Below are 16,697 nucleotides of genomic sequence, written 5' to 3'. Positions count from 1 at the left end.
GGTACGTACACCTCCACCTGAATTAGGAATAGCAACTAAAGTGGATTCTGCAGCTCACTTCGGTTCAAATTCTGGCTCCACTTTCTCGGGTGATCTTGGGTAAGTGACTTAACGGTTCTGTGCCTCAGTTTCTTCCTTTGTAAAACAGGCATAATAACCGTGCACACCTGACAGGGTTAATGGTGAGGATTAAAGGAGACGACTTTTGGGGGGGGGGGCTTATCCCAGTGCCTGGCACGTGCACGTGCCCCTTCTATGCACGCTACTTTATTATTGTCGTTCCGTGTACTTTGAGCGCCGACATCTGCAACGTATACATCTTGATTACACGCATCTTGATTATAAAACAACCAAATGCTTGTACATCCGGAAGTGTCTTGCGCATGAACTTCTAAATACAAATCAGAAGAGACGTCTACAGATGGAGCACGCACAAGCACACGCACACACACGGACCTAGTCGAACACCTGTAGTTCCCGGCCCCAGAGCGCAAACACCTGGAGAGCTCCCTATAGGTACCAGAGCCCCAGCTATGGATCTAAGAGCCCAGGTTTCGGCTCGAGGCCTCGCATCCACCACGCAAAAGCCACTCTCTTGGCTGGTTGCCGTGAGCTCAAATTTGGAAACCAGCGAGGCAGAAAGCGCGCGGACTCGAAGCGTTTCAAGCCTCTTGCAGCGCCCGAAGGCGGCTGCCTCTCTGCTGGCTTAGGGGGAAAGGTTAGAACAAGGGGTTTCCTTCTTGGGCAGAATTTTTTTAAGGGCCTACGCGCCTGGAGCTCTCCCCGCAAAGAAAGGGTGGGTTCCAGGACAGCGCAGATCCAGAGTGAGGCTCTACACAGACGCACGCCCGCGTGCACACACCCCGCTCCTTCGGGGTTGCCGGGACCCGGGAGGAGGGAGCGCAGGGTCGTGACCCCTGCCTCTGCCGGAGCGCGCCCTTCGGCCCCTGCAATTAGCGCCGGGAGGTCAGCAGGAACCCGGACGCCTTTACCCGCGGCTCAAAGCACAGCAAAAGGCGACCCCACCCCCTCCCCCTCCGCCGGTCTCAGACGCCAGTGTTGGAGCCGACCTTCTCAAGGGGCGGGGGCCAGAGGGCCCAGGCCGGCACCCGCATTTGTCACCTTAAATCTACAAATCACGAAGTCGCTGGGCCCTGCAGGCTGCGGTAGCTGACCCCAGCCGGGGCCCTTAGGGGCTGCTGCTCCCGCGAGTTGTGGCCTTTGTCCTTGTGGACTCGGCCAGTGTAAAAACAGAAAAATTCCAGAATTGCAAAGTAAGAAAGAGAAAGAGCACCCAGGCACGAGGAAGCTGCGTCCAGGCTAGAATATGAGTTGCTTATATGGGGGGCGGGGGGGGGTCTTCTCTCCCTTCATCTACCCATCCTGAACTCAGGTTATCCCCTTGCTGGCAGGGTCGGGGAACTGCTGGCGATTTCTACACGGAGCAGCAAGGTACTTGGCGAGAAAATTATGAGAGAGGGTCGCCCCCTCGCTGAATTTCCTTAGGCTCTGTGGAAACCCAGAGGCGGGAAGGACTGGTTTTCTCATCTGAGGCCCATACAGGAGTGAAAGTGATACCCAGGAAAGAGACGACGGCTGCTTCTTCCGATCCTGGGGAGGGAGGAGGAGGGGAGCGCAGGCTGGGGGTGGCGCGGAGGAGAAGGGGCAAAGGTGAAGCGCCCAAGTTCCGCAGCCCGAGAGACGCGGGGGTGCCGAGCAAGCGGCGGCGACCAGGGCGCATTTGTGGTCCAGACAGATAGGTGGCACTCGAAGCCCGGAAAAAAGGCGAAGGCGCCGGCCCCGAGTGGCCTCTGCGGCGGCGGCCGCCACCATAAAGCCCGCGGCGAGATTGCGACCGGCGCCAGGTGAGTAATCGGCTACGAAATCCAGAGAGATTGCGAGCGGTTCACCCCCCGTCCATCAGCGCCACAAGAGTTACTCATTAACGTCACTATATACAAATAAGATACACGGGAGATTAAAAAAAGAAGAAGAAGAAAGGCAAGCTTTGGGAGCGACTGGACACACGTCTGAGCACTGTCCGAGAATTTGGGGGGTGGTGTGGGGAGGGGAGGAGGTGAGCAAATCTGGACTGAGAAAGAGACGCATTCCTTCCCTCTCTGAGGCCGAGGCTGTTTGTTCCCCTGCTCGAGAGAGCGCCTCTGGGCACAAACAGCCGACTACCACCTTCCAGGGGCGCAGGCACCGCGCGGAATCGTTGGGCCAAGAACTGGCCCCAGTGGCAGAAGCCGCTACGCCTAGGGCGCGCCCCCTGGAAATCTCTGGGCCCTCGGGGGAGCTAGCGCCCCAAAGGTCCCCAGGCCCTCCAAGCACCCTCTCTGACCCTGGCTGTTTTCCTTCTTACCCCCGGAGACTGCGCAGGAGGGGCTGTGGGTCTCCCCAAGTGCCTGGCTGGAGATGGAAGGGGCTTTGCCCCCTCTCCAAAAGGTCTCGACCTCAATCCCCTTCCAAGTACAGGACGGGGGGTGGACTGGGGTGGGGGGCGCTCTTCCACGCCGGCCATTCAAGAGGCCCGAAGGTGACAGGGACTTGGGGCCGGGCTGGCGGGCTCCAGGGAAGGGGGAGGGAGGCAGCCGCCGGGCAGGCTCCGGCTGGGTCCTCGCGTCATGGCCCCCAGGGCAAGAAAAGGCCTAGAGAATCTTCCCGTGTGTCTCCCCCCTTCCCCCGCCCCCCCCATATACACACCTCCGAGGCGAGGCTGGGGGTGGGGAGGCGAGGAGACCAAAAGACTGTCATGGCCTGACCATTTTTTATTGAATGTTTCAAAGACAAATTGAACTTCAAAAGGCAACTCCCGAAACAGCCTGGAGGCTGGTTGGAAGGGAGACCTGGAGGAGAGTATCGGCCTCCTGGGTGACTTTTCCCTTGGAGGGGGTCAAATGTGTGCCCTGGAATTACCTTTCTTTTGCTGGGAAGCCTTCCCTCCCCCCTCGCGTGATGCAGCTCAGTTTGCGCGGAGCTGGCCGCGCTTCGCACGCACGACTCGGGATGGGGCCTCGTCGGGGTGACTTGGGTCAGCCTGGTCCAATCTGAGACACCAGGGACCACAGGGGGACGTTCAGTTTCGTCCTCTCCTGCAACCTGGAGGGCGGCTGCCTTGCCAAGCCGGCTCTGGTCTCCAGGAAAGTCGGCTGGCTTTTTTTGCACACTGGTGCAAGGAGAAATTTTTCACTTGAATTTCCCCGATCGACGCGAAAAGGAAGAGCGAGCCTAAAACGAAACGTTCACGGTCCTCGAGACTATTTTTGGTCGGATTCGTGTGGGAAATACTGACTTGGGGAGCGGAGCACTCTTTTTCCATTAAAACTTAAGTATCTGAAATTGCCATTCTATCCAATTCTAATCAGGCCCCCTTCCGGCTCTCGTTTTACTCCCTAATTTAAAGGAAAAGTAATTTCAGATTGAAGCGGCTCCCCGCGCCCGTGAGAGGACTTTTGTTTTTAGCTTTGTAACTTGAGTGACATCTCATTTTGCTTCAGTGGGGGCGGTCTTACTGACTTAAAGGCGAAGGGAAGGGGGTAGAGGAAGCAAGAAAAAAATCTCTCCACTTTCAGGAAAGTTCCCTAAAGCAAGCACTTAACACGAGGTCCAAAGACATTTCAATAAAAATTTATTGAAATTTCAATGATATTTTAAAGGGGGGGGGGGAATACAGAAAAACCAAAGAACTCATCAACAATTATAACACAAAGTATACCCTCTTGAATTTTTGACTTTCAGCCGTCTCTCAGCGCCTGACTTTTGAACTGTGGCTCTCTCTATAGGCACCAATTCAAAACACCATCAATATTGAAGACAGTAGTCAATTCCACTTCACTTTGAAGAAATAAGAGACTAGTAAATACAAATACGAAAGAAAAATTAGAAAGTCAAACCACGGCCTCGGCACGCCCCCCCCCCCGCCCCCCCCCCCCAAGCAATCTCAGAAGCACTTAGGGTGTTAGAGTTGAAAGAATTTAAGGTGGGGCTGAGAAGTGGAACCATCTTGCCAATTTTGGGTAAAATGCGCACTAACTACTTTCCCCCACTCTTGGACATTAAAAAAGGAAAAAAAAAATTTGTAGACAACTCTTTTGAAAGTGTGTTGGTGCAGAAAGTGTGTTTTCTAGTTTTCAAAGCGATCCTGTGACCTTGAAATAAAACTGACTCAAGAAAAACAAGAACACGAAACTTGACAGCTGCGATGCTATTTACAAAGAGCTATGTACAATGTCAATAAATTAAAGTTTAATTTTCCGAGCATTCATATTCCACCTATTTACAAGAGTTATCAAATAATTACATAAATACTTTGTCTAATAGTCTCGCTTCTTCTTTATTATTTTTTTTAAAACCTTGTTATTGCATATACGTACAGGAAAGAGAAAGGACTGGCAAAGAGGGACGTGAATCCTGCTACATAGCTTAGATAAAATAAATTCATTTTTTTGTGTTTTCCCCATCCTTTCCCTTTAAATCCTTCCCCTTGGGCTTGCCGATTTGAGGGTAGAGAATGGGAAAAGGGAATGGGGGCATGTTCTCTCTAAAAGCAAGCATTCAAAATAAAAACCACGAATACATTACTGTGGAGCATGCAAGAAGAGACCTATAGTGGCTCTTAAAACATCACAAGAATATTAAAAAGACACAGATTTCCTTAATAGAGACTAAACAAGGATGGCAGCTCCCCGCCCCGGAACACTGCTGCTCAGTAATTTATTTAGAACTGATAGGCAAGTCACTAGAAAGTTTTAATCTTCACAAACAGAATCATGTTAATGTATTAATTTGTCCCCGGTATATATTTTTTTTAAATTTTATTTGTTTTTGTTTCCACTTGACACGGTGAAGGAAAAAAATATATAAATCTGCCCTGGGGGGGGAGCCTTTGCACACCTCCCCTCCTGGTGGGCCTGGCTAGGGTTTTCTTTCTTCTTCCCACAGCAAGCAGACCAGCCTCCCTGGAGGGTCCTGGACAGAAATGCATTAACTCCCACCCCCAAGAGCTCAGCGCAACAGACGTTTCTGAGCCCCAGAATCTGAGCCAGATCCCGGATATATAAAACCACGCCAAGACAGGGCCTGTTTCTAGCACGTTCTCTCGAGGGAGTCCGGCACCCCTTCCTAGACAGGACCGCACAAAGGAGGGCTGCACTGCCCACCGCACGCCCGTGGTTTAGTTTACATCCAACAAAGTGCACTGCAGACTGGACTGGAATGAAGAGACTTTTCTGGGGAGGGGCTTATGGGGAGGCGCTGCGGGACCGGTCCGGCTTGGCTTCCAAGCCGCTGACCAACCGCTGGATACTCTGCAGTTCGCTGGTGGCCGCCTCTTTCTCCGGGCAGAGTTTGGGCGACAAGGACACGGAGCTGGAGGAGAGCGTGGAGGAGCGGCTGTTGAGTTCCGAGCCCGAGTCCACGGCCACCGAGGCCGGGCTGGCGGCCAGGGCGGCGGCCTTGCCGTCCAGAGGCCCCGCGGCCACGGCCATGGAGGGCAGGGCGGTGGTGAGCAGGCTGCTGCTGTCGGGGACCGGCATGGGGATGGAGTAGGGGCTGTAGCGCAGCCGCGGGCGCATGCTGTTCAGGTTGAGGAACGGGTGTCGGTGCACGGAGCTGGAGGCCGCTGCAGACGAGGCGGCCGCTGCGGCGGCCATGTACGTGTAGGGGTAAGGGAACAGGCTTCCGAAAGGCGACATGGCCAGGCCCTGGGGAAGGAAGAGAAAGGCAGGCAGCGAGTCAGCCCAGCCGAGGAGGGCTGAGCGTGGACAGCAGCCAAGCTCCTCCATCCCCACCCACTGCCCCCCTGGAACTTGGGCAAGTCATTCATCTCTCCCCCTGGGGTGGGAGTGGGGGAGGACACTCAGGCTTCTTTCTCTGGGTCCAAATCTTAGCTGTGTCACCCAAGGCCAGGATACTTCACTCTCCCGGCTTTCTTATTTCTTATATGAAAGAACCAGGGAAATATTAAATAATTTATATACTGCTTGGGGACTTTGTGGATATTAAATGAGCTAATGCCTGCAATGTGCTACACAGGACACCTGGCCAATGGGACTATCAGAAACTCTCCCATGAGGATCAGTTGTTGCACCTGTTAAATGGGGCTAAGGAGTCAGCCAACCCAACAAAGGGAGCTGAGTGGAAACCAGAGGGCGTAACTATTGTGCATACACTTTTTGTCATTCTTGTTTCCACCCCCCATCACCCTCCCACTCCAATCCTGGAGGCTTCTCAAACGAAAAAAAATCCAGGGAAGTTGTGAAGCGAAAGGAAGCTGGTGGGGGGAGCAGAAGGGGTGCTGTTACAAATAGACAAAAAAAATCACCTAGCCTGGTATACTGGTGTTACAGGTGGAGAAACTGAGGCAGGCCCAGGATGCAGGAAGTCACTCAGCTAGCAAGCGGCAGAAGCAGAATTTAAAATCCAGGGACTCTGGCCTGGGCCACTTCTCTCTTGTTCCCTGCCTTGGGTACCGTTAGTACTTGTCTGCCCAGGCAGCCCCTCGCCCACCTACGGCGGGTCTCCAGGAGGGGGTAGCAGAGGAGACAGGAGGAATTGAGAAAGGCCAGACGCCAATGCTTTTCTCAGTTCCTTCCTCCCCCCAGAGGGGGAGGCCAACCCTGCCTCTTGGCTCAGGGAAGGGAGACGAATGTGCTCAGACAAAACATCAGGCAAGGGTGTGCAGAAAACCCCCTAGAACCTTCTCCTGGGGTTCAGAGCGTTTCCAGCGGCCTGAGACTTCTCCTCAGCCGCCTCGCGCCCCAGCACAGCTGTCTGAACCATACACAGGCCGCCAGGGCCTGCCACAGCTCCAGCCTGGCCCTCTCCTCTGACATTTCCCACGGGTGCACACACCATTAACCCTTTGGGGAACGGGCTGGGCTGCTTGGGGTGGGGGGAGGGGAGAAGCTGGAAGACTCAAGACTCAGTTCCCACCCAGGGAGTCACTTCCTCTCCGCAGGCCTCAGTCTCCCCTTTGTCTAATTCTTGCGGGAAGGTTGGCCATGAGACATTTAAGAGACATTTCAACTCTGAAGCTAAAATCACAGACCCTTGAAAAGGCCCTGGAGTCAGAGGGCCTGGGGTAGAATCTCAGCTCCACCACTTACCAGCTGTGTGACCTTGGATAAGTTACTCAACATCTCGGGGCCTCTGCCCCTTCATCTACAAAGTGGAGGTGATCCTAGTTCCACGGAAGTCAGAACAGATCAAGTACTTAGAATAGAGTCTGTATCAGTCTTACTACCCACCTACTCTGCTAGAAACAGCTTTTAACTTACAACAAATATTATTATTATTATTTAAAGCTATTCGGCAAGGGGGCCTGGGCGAGGGTCCGGTATCAACGGGCGGAGAAACTAGAGCGAGGAGGGGCTGGAGAGGAGGCAGGAGGATAAATACCTGCGAGGCCAGGACGTGCTGCTGGAGGTGGAAGGGCAGGGCGGCCGCCGACGCCCCCGACAGTCCCTGCGCCGCGGCGGCCGAGGCCATGGCCGTGGAGTCCAGGCCCGAGACGCCGGTGGAGGCCCCGGACACGGTGGCCAGCAGGGGCCCCATGCCGGCGGCCATGCTGGAGAAGGCGCCCCCCATGGCGAACTGGCCGGGGTGCAGGAAGAGCGGGTGGCCGTTGAAGAACTGCTGGCCCGCCAGCCCCGGGGCGAAGCCGAGGCCGGGCAGGGGGCCCTGGCCCAGGTGCGCGGCGGCCGCGTCCGTCTGCACGGTGAGCGGCGCGAAGGCGTCCTTGCCGGCCAGCGCGCGCGCCTCCTCGGCCTTGGCGGTGGCCGCGCCCTCGCGGCCCGGGCTGCGGCGCTCCTCGGCGCCCAGGCCGCGGGTGCTGGACGAGATGGTGGCCGGGCTGTGGCGCGAGTCGGGCGACGCCTTGCCCAGCCGCCCGCTGTCCCGGGGCCGGCCGCCGGGCTCGGCCGCGAAGAGGTGCGCCTTGACCGCGGGGCTGCCCTTGTCGCGGCTCGGCTCCTCCGACGTGGTGGTGGAGATCTTGGCCGCGTCGCAGGCCTCGGGGCCGGGCTCCTCTTTGCTCTCGGCCTCGGCGTCGCTCTCCCCCTCGCTGGGACACAGATCTACCGCAGGAGGGGAACAGAAGCCAGGCGGAAGGGCGTCAGCTCCAGGCCGGGCCAGTGGAACTCCAGGTCCCCAGGGAGAATCCTAGCTCGGCCACTGACTAACTGTGTAACCCCCCGGGGAAGCCCCTTAACCTCTCTGTGCCTCAGTTTTCTCATCTGCAAAATGGGAGTGAGGATACCTGAACAAATTTGCTGGAGGGACTCCACTTGCCAAGGATGAATTTAAAGTATTTGGATAAGGGCTGACTCCCTCGCCCCACCCCTCCCCCAAATCGTAGCTCTTTTTGATATAATGAGTTTCAATACTTTCTACAAACATCCACTGAGCTCCCACCGTACAAAGCCTGTACTGGCCTTTTCCCATTTGATTGCAAATTTACTTTTTTAAAATAAAAACTCACACTGAAACTGACTGTGGGAACACCTTCCAGTCACTAGGAGTCTTTGTTCAGTGTGACAGATCAGCACTTTCCAGGTTTGTTTGCAGAGACCCTGACATCTGAATTGGTGGTGGCAGAAAGCAACACCCCTCCCCTACACACACACCCCCAACCCTGTTTGCCGCCCCCCCCCCCCACACCCCTGCAGACAGAGATGGGTAATGGGCAGCCCGCTCAGGGCCCCAAGACAATCAGATTTTCTTTGGCTTTCACCATCACACCCTCTGTGGGTGTCCTCCCAGAAAAAAAAGAAAAAGGGATCTCATTTTATGTTTAAAGCTTAAACGGATTGATGACATAAAGGACTTTTCATTTTATTTCACTTAAAGAACAGGTTTCTTCCCGTTCAGAAAGAGTATGTCTTTCCAGATAAATAGTTCTTGCTCTTTAAACACAGGAAACCAGGGATTTGAACCATCTCCTTCCCTCCCACACCCCTACCCTCCCCAACTCTGATCCCCGGGGCTCCTCTCCGCTCACAGACCTAATTGTGGCTCTATTGCTGGGTGTTTTCTCGGCCACCTTCCCTGCTCCAGGTGGCAGAGAAACCCTGGCCTCCTTTTAACCTAGAGTTCAAAGATGGCCAAGAGTCAGCAGTTGCTTGTTGGAGAGAATGGGGGTGAGGAAGAGAGAGAGGAATGTTCCAGGCGGGTTGCAAAGCTACCCCCACCCAAAGGGAATATACAAGCAGACACTAGCCCCTCCTCCAGCCAAATCAAGGTTTGGGCTGAGGGACCCTGAGTTCTCCTTTATGCTAGTTTAGGGAAGAAGATAGACTGATCACCTTTTTTGAACTTTGGCTCCTGTTTACACACTTCTAGAAGGGTCTGCAGCTTTCGAAGGGCAAGTGCCCTGGTGGGTGCCCCCACCCGCAACTCTTCCAGGCCTCCAAGACCCAGAGTGGAGAAATCAGAGGTGAGCAGGCTTACCTTTGAGGTTCGATGTCCCTACAGTGGACACAGCTGGAGACGAGGACTGAGCGAAGCAGTTGAAGGCTGCCTGTTCGCTGGAGGACTCGTCGGAGGTGCCGTTTTCCTTTCTGTGCCTGTCATCGAACACCCTCATGGACTGCAGGGTGAGCTGTTTTCTGTGGCAGAAGCCCACACCCAAGCGTTACAGAACGGAACATGCATTTCCCTCCTTTGTCTGCCTCACCCTCTCCAAAGAGACAGACACGCACCTCACCCTGCCTGCCGCCCACGGACAACACTCATTCTCTGCAATCTGCTTGTCCCTGGGGCAGCCACACAGACCCAAGCATTGTTCTAGACCCTCAAACTGGGCTGAAGAGTGTGGCCCAGGGCAGGAGGGAGGAGGAAGGAGCCCTTGGTTGCAGTTATTCAAGATCCAGGTTTGATTAGGGAAAGGGCACTGGCTTGGGCTGTGAAACCTTGTTTAAAAGCAAAAAAGTGAGAGGGGAGGCTAGAGCTGGCCAGAGACAGCTGAACAGCCAGCCTTACGGAGGGAGGGGAACTGGGGACCCCAACCGACGGACGCAGACAGCCTCTAACGCCCTACTGATTGCTAAGATTGGGAGGAAGTGGTCCTTTCATGGTGCATTTTCCTAAAATCGTTTCACCAACACATTAATCGGAGTAAAAAATCTATTTAGATGTTAGAAATTATTTTTTAATGCCCCTCCTCCCCAAGGGGATAGGTTAAAAATTTGGGCTGATTTTCTGGATTTTAGAAATTCTTTGAAAGTGAGCGGGGGAGGGGAGAGCTTCTTTCATATACTATCCAGCTGTCTGCTTAATGCAAAATGATCCGTGTACCCATGAACGAGGGAGGCATAGATGTCTCAAGGGGCCTCAGTTCTGTCTGATGGTATTTGCAAGACAAAGTTGCAAAAATTCCAAAGCATTTTGTGAATGGTTTAGTCCTTTCCTGGGACCTGCCCGAGATGAACTTAAATTAATTAGGAATTAATAAGCATCTGTATATAATCTGTTATCCCTGATGCTTTTCTTCCAGAGACAATATGGTGTGGCCTAGTTAATTTCTTTTAAGGTACCACGTAGGAGGCAGAAGTACAGGGTACTGAAATCAGCAAGCACTTGGCCCAGGGGCAGTAAATTATTTTCTACCCTCCCCCCTCTTCTCAACATAAGTGCCTGCATTTTCCTTCTAACAGTTGAGACTTGGGACCTAGAAAAGTGATTTTCTCAATTATCCGAGAAGTAACTGAATAACCGTGCCGGCTCACCTTTTTTCTCTCCTGCCATTCCCAGTGTCCCGGAAACCTTTTGCAAAAGGGTTGTTGTCTATTTTTAACTGAGTTATCTAAAGGAAGAGACATAAGCAAGAAAGAGACATTGGCCTCATTTTCTAGAATGATTTGGGGTGTTTCTCCCAACTCAACCATCTTCGAGAAATTTGATTGCCAACATGAGAAGTCATTTGGATGTGCCAGGTTAAAGAGAAAGGGAGAAAAGACAATAGCAGAAGTTTGGTGGGGAGGGTTGATTTTTCTCCCAAACTGTCCCATGGCTTCATCTCCCATAGAAGGCCAAACCAGGGATTCCAGGCTGAAATTATCCCACCTGGGAAATGCCACATTCTCCTCTTTGGGCAGCCGACAGTTTGGGCTTAGAAATGGCAAAGTTGTCAAAGTTTCCAAAGGGGACGACCTGCAGATCTTAAAATGATGCTTTCATTTTGATTTTCTTATACAGTGCAATTAATCATAAAATATATTATGGTATATTTCCTGCCACACACACACACACACACACACACACACACACAGCATACACTCCAAACTTTTCTGTGAATCTAATAAAATGATTTATGGGGTTTTGCTACTCTTGTGCCAGGCCAGGTTTGATTTTTCTGGTGGGTGGGGAGGGGGGTGTTTGAGGAATTACAGTATGGACAATTACAGATTTAAAGGGACCGAATGACCACTGGAAACATTTGTTCTCATTTATGTGCTCTGCCCTGCCATTAGGTGGAAAAGGCCCGTGGCTTCTTCGTCCGATCAAAAATGCTACATTTCATTATTACATTAACAATTTAGACTCACAGGATTCTGGATCTAGAGGGAGCGTGCATTTTACACACTGTGGAAAAATGTCCCAATACATCATCTTTCAAATCCCTTTCCTTTAGGGGGAAAAACGATATATAGAGAGTCCCCTAGAGGTAGAAAAAGGACCCCTGGCTGGATTCTTGTTCTTAGAATAAATTCCTGTATGCGAGATGGCAGGGAGAGGAGAGGAGATCATGATATCTTAGTCTCCAGACCAGGGAAAGATACCTGGAACACCCCCATTAGGCAGCCATAGGGGACCCCCCCATAGTGATAGCAAATTCAAAGAGCAGGGTGGCGTCCGGTGAGCTGGACTCTCCCTGAGGTCCAGAGTTTAGAAGTTGAAGGGCAAGAGTCCTCAGTTGCCCCCTGCTACCCCCATAACTGCCTGCCACCAGCCAAGCTGGGGACTGGTGAATCTGCAGTAAGGTTCATTTTCTCTGTGTCTCTCTGTGCACAAGCCCATGACCTTCAGGCCACCATAACTTTACATACCAGGTGCTGCCTGCTCTTCCATTTGGGGGTATTCCAAATCCTGGGCCTCAGGCCCAAGGAAGAAAAAAAAAAATCTTCAAATGAAGTAGTGACTTTGGTCACCTCATCTCAAAAGCCTCAGACAACTCGATTAGCGTGACCTGTGATCAGAGTAGGTCTTTCCAACCACATACACATACACACACACACACACACACACACACACACACACACACCCCATAAAAAACACAGCAGCATAAAAGGTAATAAAAACCAGACCAGCTACTCGGGATTTCTGGCTAGGAGAGAACAGCTAGTCTCCAATGGGATTCTCCTCCCAGGATCCGGAATGGTTTTTGCCTTAAATTTTTCACTGGTTCTTTCGAACCTGATTTCTTGACCCTTCTTCCTGAAGAGGAAGAGGATGAACCTTGAAACAAACAGAAGAAAGCCCGGGGTAGGGGTTGGTGGGGGACAGCTGGTAGCATCAGCTTCTCATTGGCAAAGTTAGTTTGGCATTTTTTCACTCCACACTGGATTTCTAGCCGGTCAAGTTTTTTTTTTTTTCTCCTGCCTCCGCGATGTGCCAGCCAGAGTCCCCTTCTCCAAAGCTTCACTAAAGGTCACATCAGAAAAGAAAATTCAGACTCAGACTCTCATCCTAATTCTCGGGTAATTTTCTCATCCTCACCCAAAGCAGCTTAAAGAGGAAGAAAAAAAATATCACCATGAAAAAGGAAAGTGCCGTTGGTTACCTTATCGTTTTGGTATGCTGTCACAGCGATGAATTCGGTTTCGGGGAACAAGTACGTCCGAAATGTACTATAAGGAAGTTTCAAGATGTCATTGGCTCTCACAATGTGGAACCGGGGCTGATATTTGTGCATGGAGTTCAATATGGTCTGCAGGGGCAGGGAGGGGAGACACACATCAAAAAAGGATTTAGCAGGACAAAAGGATCTTAGGACCCCTGCCAGGCTGACATCTACCCCACCGAAGGGTACCAGCTTGTACCAAGCCCACCTCCTCGCAGTACCTCTTTGGGTACATTGCGCTCCACACATGTTATCTTCTGGACAATCCAAATTGCTCCTCAATTTCCAAAGGGTCCCCCCACCCTCACCATCTAAGGTTCATTCGTACCTTGAACCCTAGCCTACCTGAGTACCAAAACTATAATTCCCCTGCCACGTTGCGTGATCTCTTGGAAAGGCCAAAGTCTTAAAAGATAGAGAAAAACATGCATTTTAATTTACAAAATGATTCAGTCCTTTAAGCGCTCACTAATTGACGAGCCCAATCCACTTAAAGCCTTGAAAGGCTGAACTCTAGAGAGGAATATTTATGCCTTAATCAAATCAAGGGCTTCAAATGCAATTCCTGCCCGCTGAAGATATTTCTGCGCCATCCACGTCTTCCTGGGCCTAATCTTTCTGCTTATTCCTCGCTTATCACTCTGTTTATTTTATTGAAATGTCGGGGAAGGGTGGGGGCTCCGGGCAAAAGGTCCTTTGCTTGACTTTTCCAAGCAGTCCAGGTCTTCTGAAACTTTCTAAGCATGCTCTCCCTGAATCCATAGCTACACTCCCAACACACACACAATTTTTATACCGGAGATCTAAATCTCATTTCTAGTAAACATGACTTTCACCTAAGCCCGATTCGTTTTTAGCAAAAGAAAAAATATCTTTCAAAAGATGTCTTGGCACCCTTTCACCACCATGGTCAAGGTTTCGAACCTTAAAATTCTCCCAAGAAATAATATGGTTGATTTCAAAACAGAAGTATATTCTCTTAAAACAACTCCTTTACGAACACATAACTTTCATGTTGATTTTATATCTTAATGATGGGTTTTTAACTTCACCATCAGGTCAGGCATTAACCAAGATGTGGAATTGCCCTGGAACAGGAGCCGGCAAGTTTCCTAGCCCTCCTTTCTTTTAGAACGCCAGGCCTTCCATTATCCGGAAAGAAACACCCCAGAACCCTCTCTCCGCTCTGCTGCAGATCGAACAAGTTTACCACGCTTAACAACAGAGAGCAAAGGAGATTTCTGAGCAGAAACTCAGGATTTTACATGGAAGGGGGAAGCACTGCCTTTGCGAGTAAAGAAAGAGAAAATTTTACCGAAGGAGCAATGAAACTTACAAATCCGTGTTTGTCCGAAATGTTGTTGGTGAGTTTCAGTTTGTGGAAAGTGACGACTTTGGACATCCACTGCTCCCCGGTAGCCGGGCTGTCCGGGTGAATATACATTCTCTTTGGCATTTCAGGATCTGCCTTACCCGCCACCATCCACCGAGAATTGTGAAATTTATATCGACAGTCATCAGCAGCTATAATGTCCATCAACAAAATATATTTGGCCTTTTTATCCAGCCCAGAACATCTTACTTTAAACGGAGGGAACATTCGCCTACAATAGGAGAGAAGAGAAAAGAAAAAGGGAAAATAAATCTCTCAGAATCTTGGATCTGATTCTCTATTTATCCCACAATATTTAACTCCAATCTCAAACTTCCTATTGTGATTGATGAGTTTACATGTTTCAGAGTAGGGCGACAGGATGCAAAATTGTTTTCTTCCACAACGGAAGTATTAAATATGCTCAATTTCTCTATCTTTCAGTGCCCCAAGATTCAAAACAAGTGAGTGGTGGCACTCCATTTCTCTACATTGTCTAATAATTTCCTTGTAATTCTTCCTCTGGCATGACTTTATAGATTGCCCTCTTTATAGAGAAATTCTTGCTTATACCTTTCCCTGTGGGTGTCTAGTTCTATATAGTTTGGGGTAGGCTTTTAGTAAAGCGCAGTCAGTCAGGGCTAGAATTTTTCACCACCCATTGATGAGAAAATGGTAAACTTATCAAGGAAATAAACATCAAGATGCACCCCTCCCTCCTCGGAACAGCAATCCCGCTGCTGGCGAAATGAAACTGGACTTCGGTGAGCTCTCAAAACGAATTTTGTAGACTGGGGTGGACTCCCAGGCCTGATAGCCAATCTGTGTAGCACGCTGCTCACTACATTCCCCCTAACGCTCAGGCCAGTCCAAAGCTGCAAGATTGTGCCACCAAACTGCTGTTTATTTTTCAGCAGTGTTGGCATTCTGTGCTCTTGACTTTAAGGGAAGCACTCCGCTGTGAAACTGACAAATATCTTCTGGGTTTGAGCATTTTATGCCCAACTTGGGCCTCATTTGGCTTGGAAAGACCCCATTAAGCTGAAGCCATCAAGAGAGGGATTTCATTTTTATTCTTTCAACTTTACGCCTTGATAGACTTCAACGCCATAAAAAAAAAAATCAGTGATTTTAAGTGACAGGCAAGTTTCGGTCAGGCAAGGATCTCTAAACGTAATGTAAAATACGGTTGATAATATTCACACATAAAAAAAGCAGCGTGTGTCTCCCCACTGGCTCCTTGGGTCTGCAAACATAATCTTCATTATCCAAAACTGCCTGCTGAACTCTCCCTCAGATTACAGACACGTGAAGCGGTGTGGACAAATGTACCAGAATGCCCTTCCATTTCTCTCTGACCCTGGCAGGGCTAGGCTCAGGCCCCTCCGAACCCAGAGGATGGGCTGGAGGGCAGAAAGGGCAAGGGGAGCTATTGTCCGGCCTCCCACCACCACACAAACAAAAAGGGCTTCAAGTTTTTCTCTCTGAGCACAAAATGAAACAGACAAAAGCAGCACACCAACAAAGACCTAAGGATGTTCCAGAAAGGTTTGAACAGTAAACTTCCTGCAGTGGAGTGGTTTTCTTTCTTCCTGCAGAGATGTCTGTGCTCCACTGAGAAATTCTAACTATGCTGTAGGAAATCCAGGATGCAGCCCTAGGTAGGAAAAACCGCCAGCCGCAGGCAGCCAGGTAAGCTGAAATTCCCTGCCACGGGGGCCAAGCCCAGGAGTCTCTGTACACTGTTGCAGCGAAACTAAGTTTTCCTCCAAGCAGAAAAGACTGGCAAGCCGGCCGTTCTGGGAGGGGAGAGATAAAGGGAGGGAAAAAACCTTCCAGGAGCTTGGGGGAGGGGGCCCGCGGCTTGCTTACCTTCCCGACTTGGTAATGACCATCTCGGTACCCCTCTTGTGGAACTGATCCCAAAGTTCTTTGGCCTCCAGGTGCACCTTGGGGTCATCCTCCACCTCCTCTTCGGGCTCCATGGTTTTCAGAGGCCTCAGATGCGCCTGGGGCCCCAGAGACGAGAAAGGGATGCCGGTCTCGGCTGCCCCCACCAATTGATCCATGATCGGCTTGGCCAGGGCGCCGGGCAGCGAGAGCGCCGCCGCGCCGTTGGGAGGCAGCGTCAGCGCGGGGAGGAAGGGCGGCTGGTGACCCAGCACCGCGCTCATGGCGAAGTCCGGCGCCCGGTGAGGTAGGAACGGATGGTAGGCCATGCTTGTCCCAGGAATGACCGGATCTCTCATGGAGAGACTCATCCACTCCAGGCGGGGCGCTGGGCTCCAGCCGGGGACAAGTCCGCAGCTGCTGTTTTGTTTTTGTTTTTCAACAGCAGCACATAGTTAAAAAAAAAAAAAGCAAAAAAAAAAAAAAGGAGAAAGGAAAAAAAAATCACAGCTAAATCACCTCAAAGGGAGGGGGGCAAAGTGTCTTTTGGGGAGGAGAATGCCGCTTTTAAAGAGGGCAAGGCGAGAAATCAGG

At 51.2% G+C, this 16,697-nt stretch overlaps 1 protein-coding gene and 1 long non-coding RNA gene across 3 annotated transcripts in view; one reads left to right on the top strand and one right to left on the bottom strand.

Annotated features, from left to right (window-relative positions):
• Positions 1 to 3,614: 3,614 nt before the first annotated feature.
• On the bottom strand, positions 3,615 to 16,692 carry TBX3 (T-box transcription factor 3). 2 transcript variants are annotated; one of them, XM_070627188.1, is made up of 8 exons: positions 16,086 to 16,692; positions 14,178 to 14,445; positions 13,187 to 13,246; positions 12,782 to 12,928; positions 10,728 to 10,804; positions 9,451 to 9,608; positions 7,402 to 8,078; positions 3,615 to 5,705 (listed from the first exon to the last, which is right to left on the bottom strand). In XM_070627188.1, the coding sequence occupies exons 1-8, from the start codon at positions 16,472 to 16,474 to the stop codon at positions 5,244 to 5,246; spliced, it is 2,238 nt and encodes a 745-aa protein (XP_070483289.1). In that variant the 5' UTR covers positions 16,475 to 16,692; the 3' UTR covers positions 3,615 to 5,243. The 2 variants fall into 2 exon arrangements, with proteins under 2 accessions (XP_070483289.1, XP_070483290.1); XM_070627189.1 differs by lacking the exon at positions 13,187 to 13,246.
• The window catches only part of LOC139084462 (uncharacterized), a 25,390-nt gene continuing 24,249 nt past the window's right edge, over positions 15,557 to 16,697 (top strand). The window contains exon 1 of the long non-coding RNA XR_011541858.1: positions 15,557 to 15,905. This is a non-coding gene — a long non-coding RNA (uncharacterized lncRNA). The remainder of the gene's footprint in view (positions 15,906 to 16,697) is intronic.

This window comes from Equus przewalskii, chromosome 7 (assembly GCF_037783145.1).
Source record: "Equus przewalskii isolate Varuska chromosome 7, EquPr2, whole genome shotgun sequence".
Lineage (NCBI taxonomy): Eukaryota > Metazoa > Chordata > Mammalia > Perissodactyla > Equidae > Equus > Equus przewalskii.
Note: the sequence above shows the minus strand (reverse complement) of the source record. Positions and strands in the feature narration are given on the sequence as shown.

Coding starts and splice junctions, on each gene's coding strand:
- TBX3 (XM_070627188.1), bottom strand. CDS start 16,474: ATGAGTCTCTCCATGAGAGATCCGGTCATTCCTGGGACAAGCATGGCC. Junction 14,446..16,085: donor GTCATTACCAAGTCGGGAAG/GTAAGCAAGCCG, acceptor CTCCTATTGTAG/GCGAATGTTCCCTCCGTTTA. Junction 13,247..14,177: donor TTTCGGACAAACACGGATTT/GTAAGTTTCATT, acceptor CTATCTTTTAAG/ACTTTGGCCTTTCCAAGAGA.